Here is a 14,042-nt window from a genome sequence, read left to right as displayed (position 1 = left end):
GACTGTCGTTTTCGTCACATAAGTTTACATAGTCTTTCATGTTGATATCATGTTTCACATACATCGTTGCTTTATGCACGGAGTAAATAAGTATAATTTCCACAGTGTTGACGAATTTGTAGTTACATCCATTTAAAATATGCCACAAAACTGTTTCTAATAAACTGTAAGCCATTTTTCTTAGTTTCTCAAATAATAAAATTGCCATAAGCAACCATATACATACTTCGTCTTTGACTTGGCGGCAGAGGCAGCAAGATATTAAAATAAATTCTGCCTGCCAATTCCAACGCCTACGATTACAATTAATATTAATTTCATTATTTCGTCGGAACTCATATTAAAGTCAAAAAATCAACAACGCACCATAAATCCAATAAAACAGAATGAATATTTTTCAACTTTACCTCCATAACAACTTAACTAGATTTTGCCCTGTGCGCGGGGCCCGAGGGCCCCGCGGTCTTCTTGTAGTTTGTTGTTGGTGCTGTTGTTGATGTGTTGTTGTTGTTGGTGCTGTTGTTTGTGCTGTTGTTTTTGTTGTAGTAGTAGTAGTAGTAGTTTGTTTTCCAAAGGGAAAAAAATAAATAAAGTTGTACTTTTGCTAGGACGAAAAGATCCGCGTGGGAGCACTTCATTCCCGCAGCTCGGCCTTCGGCCTCGCGTGCATGGGAAATCTAAAAGGGACGCTCCGGGCCTTCGGCCCTACGCGGAGCTCGGCCTTCGGCCTTCGCTGGGTTCCGGAGCTCAGCGTCGGGCCTTCGGCCCGCCGCTTCGCTTATTAAAATACTTAGGATGGTTGGTTTTGCTTCGGGGCTTAAGCGGGAAGTTGGAGCTTAAACACGACCCTACGGCCTTCGGCCTTCGGCCCGCCGTTTCGCTTGTCTAAGACACTTTTCCTATTGGGTCGTGTTTAAGCTCCAACTTCCCCCTCTCGTGTGACGCTTCGGGCCTTCGGCCCTACGCGGAGCTCGGCCTTCGGCCTTCGCGAGCCTCGACGCTTCGCCGTCGGGCCTTCGGCCCGCCGGCTTCGCTTATCAAGACAGTTGACTTTGTAGAACGCTTGGGGGAACTGCATTCACGCAGCTCGGCCTTCGGCCTCGCGTTTTGGGAGTCGGGGTGGAGGCTCCGGGCCTTCGGCCCTCCGCCGGGGTCGGCCTTCGGCCTCCCGGCCTGAAGCTCGCCCTTCGGGCTCGCTTAACACACTTCTTGTATAGGATTTTGCTTTGTTCGTCATTCCCGCAGCTCGGCCTTCGGCCTCGCCCAAAATTACTGGGGGTGGGGCACGCTTGGACATTCGGGGTGAAGCTCCGGGCCTGACGGCCCTCCGCGGGGTCGGCCTTCGGCCTCCCGACCTGAAGCTCGCCCTTCGGGCTCGCTTAACCTACCTGGAAATTTGAATTTTGCCCGTGTCGCCCACCATTTTGGATTTTTCCAAAAATTTTTTTTTACATTGTAATGTTGGGCCCCCTAGCTCGCCGCATGCCAAATCTCAGCGCACTCGGACCAACTTGAAAAAAAAAAAAAAAAAAAAAGTCGGCCATTTTGAATTTTTTTTAATGCAGTTTGCTTTGTCTCGGGGCCCTCTATGACATTTGGTCGAGCACCCCCCACCTATCACGCACCGTTTAAAAGTTGCCATACAAAATTAAAATGACCATTATTTCCGCCATCTTGGATTTTTTCCAAAAATTTTTTTTTTCATAGGTATCTAGAGGCCTCTATCTCTCGCCATGCAAAATCTCAGCGCGCTCGGACACACTTGAAAAAAAAAAAAAAAAAAGTCGGCTATTTTGAAAATTTTTAAATGCAGTTTGTTTTGTCTCGGGGCCCTCTATGACATTTGGTCGAGCACCCCCCACCTATCTCGCACCGTTTAAAAGTTGCCATACAAAATAAAAGTGGCCATTTTTTCCGCCGTCTTGGATTTTTTCGAAATTTTTTTTTCCCATACGAATCTAGAGGACCCCGAGATTCCGTGACCAAAATTTCAGCGCGCTAGGACAAACTTGAAAAAATTAAAAAAAAAAGTCGGCCATTTTGAAAAAAAAATGGCGGCGTCAAAAACTGCCAGGGTCCCTCTATGACATTTGGTCGAGCACCCCCCACCTAGGTTTCACCGTTACGCCAGGCCGTTGAACATTTTTCTGACCGGAAGCGGTAGACCAAAAGTCGGAATTTTCTGGAGGTCACGAGACCGCCCTCTATACGACCGTACCAAAGTCAAATACCCCACGAACCCCCTTCTGGGAGAACAATTCTGTCATCAGTCAGTCGTGTTGCAGCTTTAAATAAGATTAAAAAATTAAAAAATATAACTACGCGTGTTTGAGTAGACCTTTTTACCGCTAACGTTTAGATGAAATATTTTAAATGTTTTTATTTGTGTAGGTAGTTAAATTTATAATTTAAAATTATAAAATTATAGAATGTATTATTTATTAAGTTCATGTTGATTTTATACAAATAAAACTGCAAATTATAGCAAACATTGTTTTTTGTTTTTTTTTATAGGCGTAGTCACTAGTAGGGTTGCCATAAGTGTGGGGACTCAGACCGGGACATTTAAAGAAAACCGGCCAAGTGCGAGTCGGACTTGCGTCGCGTTTAAAGGGTTACACAATTTGTAACAATGTATTTTTTCATGTGAAACGTGAGTGAAATGTCTATAATTAAGTCCGACTCACGCTGCACCTTTCTAATAGGTTTTCCTATAGATAGGTAAAGAACTATATTGTGTTTTTTTTTTTCAAAATTTTAGCACAGTAGTTTCGGAGATAAATTTTCCATGTGTTTAAATGATTATTCATTGACCAGTCAAGCTACCATGTAGATTCAGGGGATTCAGGGTGAACCAGCAAAAAACGCGAGCGCAGCGAGCGCGAAATTTTTTTGACAAAATTGTGAAAGCGTGTTAAAAAGGCCGGGCCGGGCCTAAAAATCCGAAATTCCCCAGTGAGGCTAGCATTCATGCGAGGTCGAAGCCGTGCTTCAGGATAAGCTCAGCTAGAGCATAGACGCCAACCAATGTCCATTGTATTAAAAAGCGAAACCGCAGGCCGAGCTTGGCGCAGCGAGGTCAAAGGCTAAGCTGAAGAAGAGGAGATTTGGAAGACAAACCAAAAATTTAGGTATAATGTGAGGCTGAAGGTCGAGCTCAGAAATCTCCACATTACTTAATAAGCCCGAAGCGTACTTATAACCAGCGCGGTGAGCTTTCATGCGAGGCAAAAGGCCAAGCTTCTCAAATCAAATTTTTATATTTGTTAAAAATTAAGCGACGCCGAAGGTCGATCTGTAAGAAAGCAGCGCTAGTGTTACTCAACAATAATATGTGTCATATGTACAAGAGTTACTCGGAGGGCCGAAGTTCCATTGATGAGGTTTTAGGCCCTTGGGAGCCTGAAATACGAGCTCTACATTACAGACTTTAAAAGGTATAAAATAACATAATTTACATAATCATCTAATTATTGTGTGTCTGAGAAACTGATATTGGACATTAGGTAAAAGTAGGTACCATAAAACATTTTTTTTTAATTTTGGCCATACGAAACGTAGAAATGTAGTTATATTATTATTTACCAAGTCCAGCCCCCTACTAAATAACTATGATTTTTAAACCGGGACAATTTTCTTATCGGCCGGGACGCCGGGACACCGTGCTTCAAACCGGGACATGTCCCGGCGTACCGGGACATATGGCAACCCTAGCGTAGTGGCAGAGTGTCATTACGAACCATAAAGCAAATACTGCCTCTAATTTTTTTTAATGGATGAATGCCACGATGCTGTGTCACAAATATCTGTGAAATGAAAATTAAAAAAGAGGACTTTGCCGGCCTAGGCCTGCAAGATGTGTATGAAATTCCATTAACGACCTTTTGTCCTAGCCGCACCTGAAACGTCATACTTCGCAGCCTATTATAAGGAACATAACATCAATATTTCATTGCATGTTTGAGAAAAAAATATTTATTGGTAATAATAATTATTATAATTATGCCAGTTAATACGAACAATAGGACGAACACGATTCACATTGTAAAATAGAATATTATCTGTAATACAATAGCTATAGGATGAGGAAGCAGGTAAAATTACATAAAAAGTACAAGTAATTTGATGTACAATCTATTGATATTAGACATGATTGAAGTCATTAGATACATAATATTCTCTCATGCTCAAGTACTTTTCATAATTATTTCGTGTCATTCTATGAAACTTGCTAACTATGTAAACAAACCGCCACATTGAAATTGTCAAAGAATGGGGTGAGTAGGGATTGCGTGGAGAGTTGGGTTATGAATGGGGAGAGAAGGGATGCCAGGGGGGTGAGATAGTTTCTAAAGGCTACTGCTACCTAAATAATGTATTCGTATTACAAATGGAGCATAAGAAAAAAAATCGATCCAACAATGTTCCAAAATCACCTTTGTATGAAATCCCATCTCACCCAAACTACCGGGGTGAGGAGGTATTTGTGTTTATCGGTAAAGTTATGAAATGGAACTACCCAAAATCATTAAAAAAAACTAAAATACAAACGTCCGGAACATTTATTATGCCGACCAGCGGTCGGCAACCTTTTAGCAGCCAAGGGCCAAATAGTAGTTACCGAAGTTGACGCGGGCCGCACTTTGGTAATATTTGTGATTTTAGCAGACATTGTCGTTTGTCAATATTACATACAAAATAGCCAGGGAGGCTCGGGGGCCGCAAGCGAGAGGTTCGCGGGCCACATGCGGCCCGCGGGCCGCTTGTTGCCGACCGCTGATATAAACCATTAGTTTACATATGTAAAAATAAAATGTTATCGAGGTTTGAATGTCAGTTTTCTCCCTACTCACCCCATTTGACGGTAGTAGTAGTAGTAAAACACTTTATTGTACAAAAATCAAAACAAAACAAAACAGGAAAAATAACATTCGTCATTAGTACAAAGGCGAACTTATCTTATAAAGATGTGAACTTTTAAAATCTATTTGTACTTTTTTTTTATTTTATTTTACGTGACAATAAACCCCACGCAGTGCCTTATTTATAATATATGTATATACAGTGGTACTACTAAACTAAATTAATAACTAGCTTAAATCTAAAATAGGCCCTTGAGGCATTGTACCAAGGATGCTGGCGGCATTTCCTCGCTGTATCGCAATGCTGATACATTGTGCGAGGTAGCCGCCAGCTCTTCGGTCACCAGTTACGTCAACCAGACGCTTCGCGATTTCTGCAAACAACTTGTGCGCGCTGGGACCCCATGGACCTAGTTTCAACTCCAAACTTGTACTTTGAACTTTTCACCTTCCCATACAAACGGAGTTTCGTTCTTATTTTGAAACTACGAGTTGGATTGTAATGAAACTTTGCACATACAATGACATGCATGAGGTATATCTAGCCCTGTAATTAGTTTATATAGCTCCAGTTTATAAAACAAACGAAATAGAGCAAAAACAAGTTTTGTATGAAAAACTTAAATTCGCTGTATTTTTTATCTGATAGAGATGCAACGGATAGTTGTTTGGCCGGGTACCGAATACCGGATATTCGGCCTCTCCATCGGCCGAATATTCGGTATCCGGCCGCCGAATATTCGGCCGGCGGAATTATACCTTCATTTCGGTTTTTCAGGTGCGCATTGTGCAGGTTTGACCTGTTTCGTAGTGAACGTTCGCGCGGACTCATTACTAGGTTCGAAATGAGTGCGCGTGCAAGTGAGTGGATGTTTAAATTGTTTTAAAATAATAAACGAGTGCGATTATGACCGTGACTGTTTCTTTAATCCAAATCGTTTACTCCGAAATCACGGAATGTTACATCCGGTATCTGGCCGGATATTATAATAATTGCCGGATAGGCCGGATACCGGATAGTAACCGAATAACCGGTGCATCTCTAGTATCTGAAGATAAATAAACTAATTACAGCAATAGATATACCTTATCCTATTGTAAGTACAAAGTTTCAGAGCAATCTAGCTAGTCATTTTAATGGGAGCGTAACTACGTTTGTATGGAGAACCGAGCTTGCCGAGGACTTTTATATATGCGCTATCACCGAATATTGCAAATTTCGGGCATCTTTCTCTGTCACTCTAATTACGCCTTAATTGGAGTAACAGAGAAAGATGCAATTGGCGAACTTCTGTGTTCGCGGTAGGCCCTCAGATCGCGAAAGTCACCGCCATGTTTTTTTTTCGATTTCGCTTCACAGTTATTCGGCTCGGGCGTATCCCATAATTAAGGGCTCCGAACTGGCTTTCACGAATGAGGTTTAGGGTTCCGTAGATACTCGTGTCGACCCTTTCATTTTCTACCGTATTTTGAGAGGTTTGAGATTAATTTCGATACCATACAACATTGCCCTAACCCTAGATGGTAAATATATATAAAGGTTTATATTGTTTGTATGATTGTATGGTATACATTTTAATATTCTAGCACGGCGGTCGGCAACCTGCGGCCCGCGGGCCGCATGCGGGTCGTGAAACTGTCACTTGCGGCCTGCGAGCCTCTCTGGCAATGTAATAGTGAGGACCGACAATGTCTGATAAAGTCATAAATATTAACAAAGTGCGGCCCGCGTCAACTTACTCGTCGTTAACTATGCTACTAAAACTACGCAAAAAAAGGTTGCCGACCGCTGTTCTAGCATATTTATGTATGTTAAATTTTAATTTAGCTTTGTGTTTTTTTTAATAATTTGTTAATAGTAGTAGTTCAGTGGCTTAAACGTGAAGATGTAATAGACAGATAGACACACTTTCGCATTTATAATATTATAAATATTATTGTTATTGTGTTGTATTTATTTTTTATGATTTTCGACAGTCACTTTCTGCTATTTTGCTATTTCGGCTAGAGTTTATGGAACCAACAAAGAACAGAGCCGTCTCGTGCTTGCCAAGTGATTTTTTCAACGAAATGAGGTAATACTGTCAACCGATATAAAGAAGAAAGTTTGTTTTAATCAACCCGACCTAAAAAGGTGGTCCTTATTTCTGCTTATGGCACATATAATTGTATTTTTCATATCTCATGCTCTGAAAGTGGGTCGTTGTTGTTCTAGAAGGTGCGCAGAAAGTGATACGTTTATGCTCTAGTGCAGAAAAATGGTGTACTCGTCTGCGTCCCCGTCCCACAAACAACTGGGTAGAAACAAATTGGAAAAATAGTGTCTTTATTTCCTCGCCTGGAACAATTGGTAATTGTTTAATTTTACTAATCCCACGTTGATCCTTTTTTTATACAAAATGATGTAAGTAAATTGTTAAAAACAATTTATTCTTGATTTCTTTCGTTGAATTCTATTTACTCGATTTCATAAGACGGGAACCAAAAGGAATACACCAAAAATATTTTTTTAAACCTTACACTTGCGTAAATAAGCAAAGGCAGAATCTTATACAGCCACAGTTAAACGTTTGTACGATATTAAATTGGTTTTAAAAGTTATTTAGCACTATATTCATGAAAATAAAATAAAATACAAGATAAAACATTCTTATATTATTAATTAAATTGTTATTTAATATTTAAAATACTTTTATTATGTTATTACATGGTGCGGCGCACCAAGGTCGCGGTGCGGTCCGGTAGTCTGTTGCGGCTTTTAGAACGAAAAAGTATAAAATTAAAAAGTAAGAGGCAATCCCGCTGATTTTCATACTATAATGAACAAATCATTTTAAAAATACAGCAGTTTGTAAAAAAATTTGTGTTTTCGTAAATATTGCAATCTAAATGATTTTCGCTAGGGGTTATTAATCTTCATACATGTAAAGTCTCCGATTGCAAGTAAGTCTTAAGGAAAAAAAATCATGGCCGTAGGTCTATTAGGTATACTTCAATTACTGATTTTGCGAAATTGCCTTGTCTTGTTTGGTTTCCTCGCATTCGATATGAAAAGTAGAGTGTTTAACTCGGATGAAAGGCACCATTTCCGTCTCGGACTATTGGCGCTCTCACTGCGTTCGAGCGCCAAACTACCTCGACAGAAATGGGTGTCTTTCAACCCTTGGTTAACAATCTACTATTTTACATGTTTACATTCGCTGGATGTCTTCGTTAATTTTTTAATGAGCCTTTTGTTTTTTTTTTTCAACTAAAGTATTGAGCCGAACCAAACAGTAGGTGATTGACTGTAAAGGTAGAAAAGTCTAGATTTTGAACAAATTTGTTCAAAATCGGCGGGGCACGATTTGTTCTTCTTCACATTCCATAGAAGCAAAGTCCAAAATTTGCCAGTGAGCCTATAATGTAGAAACTAGAGTTGATTTTATTTGTTTCAAAATTGAAAGAAAGTAAAGAAGTACAACTCTGTTCCAATTGAACTAAATTTAAATTTTATCAAACTTAATATAATAGGCAGGACCGTGAGCCTTAGGGTTTGTTGTACCAAACCGTCTGTCACCGTTAAAGCGTTCGCTAAATTTTATTGTATGGGAAGTTTCATAGGTACCTACTACACTGCTGATCTTTATCTGCTGATGATTTGATGATTAATCAGTTCGTTAAATGTGGTTGGTGTAAATGGCCCTTAGTGAGGTAGGAGCAGACTGTGGGTAGGAGGCAAAGGGCTTTTCCATAAGAAACCGGCCATGTGCGAGTCGGACTCGCAAACGAAGGGTTCCGTACCATTATGTATAAACACGGTCACGGTATCCAAGTACTGACCCCGCCCGACGTTGCTTAACTTCGGTCAAAAATCACGTTTGTTGTATGGGAGCCACGTTTGTTGTATGGGAGGACGGACGGACGGACAGCGGAGTCTTAGTAATAGGGTCCCGTTTTACCCTTTGGGTACGGAACCCTAAAAATGAGGAAAGTCGACATTGTGCCATGATAGGGCTGTACCCTTACAGGTCACGTTCTAAGCATATGAGTACCAGGTTGGGCAACGACTAATCCGAGCGAATATAAATGCCATACTTAACTCGGTTTTGGTAACATTTGGTGATGTTTGTACGGTCAGTGTACATGGGCATTTCTCGTATTTAGTAACGGCACAGAATAAGTAATAGTACACTCCGTACAGAAAGGAAACTTCCTACAAAACCGAAGTTTGACAGCGGTTCAGAGTCAGGGTCGAATCATGCAGTCCCTTTCTAATATAGCACTATCCCTTTCGGCTATTTCATCATCATCTCATCATCATCATCTCAGCCTATATACGTCCCACTGCTGGGCACATCAGGCCTCCTCTCATGAGCGAGAGAGCTTGGGCTATAGTCCCCACGCTAGCCCAATGCGGATTGGGGACTTCACATACACCTTTGAATTTCTTCGGCTATTTAGGGTTGCCAAAATTCAAGCTATTATCTTATCTGTGGTCTTGCACGCAAAGGGACGTCAAGATGTGTCAACCTTAATAATTGTTCGGAGCAATGCTCAGCCGAACGGAGCCGAGTATGCCCGAAGTCTGGAGTTTCGCACCCCTGATGGTTGACCTATATAGTTCGTTTTTTTTTTGGCATTAGAAATAAGGTAAACAATCTTGATGTGTCTTTTAGTTGAAAAACACATTTTAAAAATAAGTTACGGCAAATATGTAACAATTATGAATCTAATACGATCTTTTATATTCTTCTACTTTCATAAGTAATAGTTATTGATTTTTAAAAAGCGTTTTTCAATTAATAGACATGTCAAGATTACCTTCTTACAAGTTCTTTCTAATGCTAAAAAAAAACGAACTATAGATATCGCTACCTTGCATCTTGCATGCCATATTAGCAGTAAAATTTTAGTATAGGTACGTATAGCCGTATATCTAGAATCTAGATCTAACTATCAAAAGCACAGAAGTATATTTTCAAAGTGAGAAAAAACGCGTGACGGCTATATTTTCCGTCGCAAATTTCGCGCGACGAGCCATATCTTTTGCTTTCTTCTAATTTCCTAGCTTTACGCTCCTTTTTAGTTAACATCGACTATCATTAGCAAAACAAACAGCACTATTTTTTTTCCGAAGAACTAGCGAAACTGGTAGAAGCAATTTAAATTTTGCATATTTAAATATAAATCAACTTAATTACGGTATCTGGACAGCGATCTGTCATCAAAACTAGTTTATTTAAATTTTTATACAAGATCTCTCTTTGATTATCATTAATAATTAGATTTTAGTAGATTAATTCGATAACATGGAATATACACAGTGGCCAAAAAATAACTGCATGCCCGTTGGCCAACCTGTATAACATTATTATTTACTAAAACCAAAGAGAATTTGAAATAGACGCGCATTATTATTGACTAAAACCAAAGAGAATTTGAAAAAAAAAACGCGGATTGTCAAAGTAAATTATGTAGCCACAGTAAATTTACTGCCATCTTTCTACCAGAAGATTTAAACTGTTAGATTGCCATTTGACTTTGATCCTTATTCTTTCACGGATATGTGTTAAATATTGAAATTCATTATATTCCACGGTAAAGGTTCCACGGCGGTTGGCGCTTATATCGCGTAGCAACGCAGTATTGGGGCGTCGTTAATAATAGCGTAAGCGCCGACCGCCGATACCGACCTTTGCCCGTGGAACGTCACATATTTACTTAGAAGAAACGTATTGATAGATATAATACAAAGCAATCACCAAGTAGTAAAAAAGCGTCAGTTTTCACGCGAAGACGTCAGCTGCGCAAGAGTGAAGGTTGCCATGTAATTATTACAATGTTACCAGCCGTAAACACAAAGGTTTATGATACAGACTACCGGGTGTGGTAACATTCAACCTCTATAGCCTTTGTGCAGTTAAAGTTAAACCAAGAAAACTCTGCAGCGATTTTGATAGCCCACGCAGTGTGTCAAACGTCAAACTTCTGTAAAATTATTACGTTATTAACGATGATCTGAGATAAATACAATGCCGCACGACGCTGTGCGGCGTAAGCGCCATCGACAATAAGGTCCCTTTTCCTAGATAATGCCCCAAATAACACTTGCACTGCGTGGGCAATCAAAATCGCTGCAGACTTTTCTTGGTCTAACTCTAACATTCAACCTCTATAGCCTTTGTGCAGTTATTTTAGACTCTACGACCTACGTATGTGTTGAGTTGCATTAGAATGAAAATTCTTGTGACTTTTCGGTTTCATATTTCATATTTTTAGTGTTCCGTGCAAAACTTTGTTCACGGAACACTTAATGGGATCACTTCGGTCTTGCAAATCAGTTAGGTAAATGCTTTTTTCTCAGAGACCGTTTGACGTAGATACCTAAAATTTGGAACATTTATAGCAATTACCACCATTAACATTGTAAATAAGCCAATACTGCTCATTTCTTATATTAGGGGGAAATTTAGGGGGTTGAGAGGGGTAAGCTGATTTTTTAAAAATCTGGATTCACATTCTAAAAGTTCTCATGCCTATATTTTTTACAGTTCAGGTTCAGAGAAAGTGCATCTGATAACTGTGTGAGACCCAAACTCGGTATTTACTATTTAGCATACATTTGCATCGCGTTGACCTTCAAAAGTGTCATAAAAATGTGTTAAAAATGTTAAAATATGACCTGTCAACTGTCGTTTATGTATCCCAATTAAAAACATACAAACTAACCTGTTTTATTGGTATTAATTCCCTTGAGCGTACTCCGTAAGTTGTAAATTTTATGATAATCGGTTAGTTGAGCAATCAACGATTTATCTGAATTATACAATAAAATAGATGTCATATAATATAAGTACTAAGGAAAGGTGACTAAGCCATCCAGTGGCGGAGGCTGAGGGCCTACCGACGTGTTGCGTCCCTGTCACACTTACGTACTAATTTACAAGTGCGACAGCGAGGCAACACGTCGAACGTGGTTCGCGGAAGGCCCTCAGGATTCCAGCCGACGTCTTTAGGACTTGGCCGGTTCCAGCCGACGTCTTTAGCACTTGGCCGGTTTTCTTCCGTGGTTTTCATAGAGTCGGCCATAAAAGGGTAATTTCAAAGTTGGAAGCAAAGCCCTAAAATTAGCATAACTCACCTGTTGAACAACTACTTCTAGGGGCTGCCCGGTCTGGAGTTCCTCCGAGGGCCTCCGCGTCGGCCGGACGGCATATTCCCGTTCTCCGATCACCTGCAAACAAAATTAATAACATTAGAAGTTAGAACCTATAAGCGGTGGTGGCCGAGTGGATCTGACGTCTGACTTTCAATCCTGAGATCGCGGGTTCAAATCCTGGCTCGTATAGTCCATCGATTCGTAACTGGCCCCGATGGCTAATCCTTTGTCTATTGTCAAGTAAAACCGCACGTGCTACTTATACCTGCAAAAAAGGGTCTTAATTATTCTAATTGGCACTTGAGCGCGGGCTAGTCCAACGCTAAAAAAACCAGTGTAGGTGCGCTCTCCGATAACGCGCCTTTGATACGCATCTCGATGACACATTTTAGACTGGTTCTGTGGCAGTAACCGTAGTACTGAGTAACTCCACCAAAAGGACCACACACAGCCTAGAAAAATATTTTTCCATTAGTTCATTTTGAATCTTATTGCAATTTCCATAGGAGTTGTAATTCAATAACCGGTTAAAGTGAACGAACGATTTTTTTATGCAGGTGGTATAATATTATACCAATGAGTTTTTCGGAACTTATGTACGGAATATCATTTGATTCGGTGAAGGAAAACATCGTAAGGAAACCTGCATCCGCAAAAGGGGTTTAGTCCGTAGGCGGCTGGTAGAAAATTCTCCAACACAGCCGAGTCGGGCATGCTGCCGGATACCGGGCCGGCAGTATCCAATGAGGATTACCTCCACCTCTGACAAAAAAATCACATGAATTTTACCGTCTTCGGCAAATAGATTACAACTTCTGTAGTTTAATAAAATAAACAAATTAATTAACGCCCTAATAGCAATAATTGAAACCTCTGTCACCTTCACACTTATACTTATATATAAAAACGCTAAAAATAGAGGGATCCGTTACGTCACACGCCATTAGAGGATTCACACTAATTGGCTGTCAAACAATCCGTCTGTACGTATCCAAAACCGGCCAAGTGCAAGTCGGACTCGCGTTCCAAGGGTTCCGTACATTACCCAATTTTTAACAATGTATTTTCTACATGTGAAACGCGAGTGAATTGCCTTTAAAAAACCCGTATAATAGAGATCGGATCAAAAACTAAGTAATTAGTCCGACTCACGCTTGACTGCACATTTCTAATAGGTTTTCCTGTCATCTATAGGTACTATTTTTTTTTTTAGCCCGTCTAGTTTCGGTAGGGTTGCCAGATCGAATGGCACTATTATCGGGAAAAAATTTCAATTTTTCGGGATTTTGGGACTTAAGTCGGGAAAAAAAAAACATTCAAATTAAAGTAATTGTATTAAAAACAACGATATTTTACATTATTGGCACTACGTCAGCTGCTCTGCCCAATAGACGTTTTTATATAAAAATAGTATAAATTCTTTGAGATCTTGAACAAACAAAGTCTTCTACCTATATTATCAACGCGGGTCGCTCGCTCGCTCGACGACAGTTTGGAACATGAAATTATTGTTTTATAACCTGAAGCTGTTTTTCGGGACAATTTTCACTTTGTCGGGAATCGGGAACACATGCTAAAAATCGGGAGAATCCCGCCAAATCCCGACCATCTGGCAACCCTAAGTTTCGGAGATCCTATAAGGGTTCGGTTTTGTCCTTTTGAGGTACGGAACCTTAATAAATATTGCCACTAAAAACTCTAAAAAGCAACCTAAATCATACCTAAATGCAGTTGGCGCTTACGTGATGAAGTATCACAATTTTATTTGAATATCGATAAAAATGTAGTAACTGCCAAACACACTGATGTTGTAAATCACGTTTCGAAAGATCCTATTGGTATTTTACAGTTTTTATTGGCAATATAGCACCATTTATAGGTTAAATACACTCTTTCTACATCTTTCTACTAATACCTTTAAACGAGCAAATCTTGTTTATATATATATATGTATATATTTCGGGGATCTCGGAAACGGCCCTGACGATTTCGATGATGCTTTATGGGGGTTTTCGGGGCGATAAATCGATCTAGCTAGG

At 39.9% G+C, this 14,042-nt stretch overlaps 1 protein-coding gene across 3 annotated transcripts in view; it reads right to left on the bottom strand.

Moving 5' to 3' along the window:
- Positions 1–14,042, bottom strand: part of LOC134800708 (RNA-binding protein fusilli) — a 133,522-nt gene that overhangs the window by 54,755 nt on the left and 64,725 nt on the right. For all 3 annotated transcript variants that reach the window (XM_063773214.1, XM_063773216.1, XM_063773217.1), the window contains exon 2: positions 11,986–12,078. In XM_063773214.1, coding sequence (XP_063629284.1) covers positions 11,986–12,078 — 93 coding nt within the window. The remainder of the gene's footprint in view (positions 1–11,985; positions 12,079–14,042) is intronic.

Source organism: Cydia splendana, chromosome 20, assembly GCF_910591565.1.
Source record: "Cydia splendana chromosome 20, ilCydSple1.2, whole genome shotgun sequence".
Taxonomy (NCBI): Eukaryota; Metazoa; Arthropoda; class Insecta; order Lepidoptera; family Tortricidae; genus Cydia; species Cydia splendana.
The sequence above is the reverse complement of the archived record's forward strand: the minus strand, read 5'-3'. Positions and strand labels throughout refer to the sequence as shown.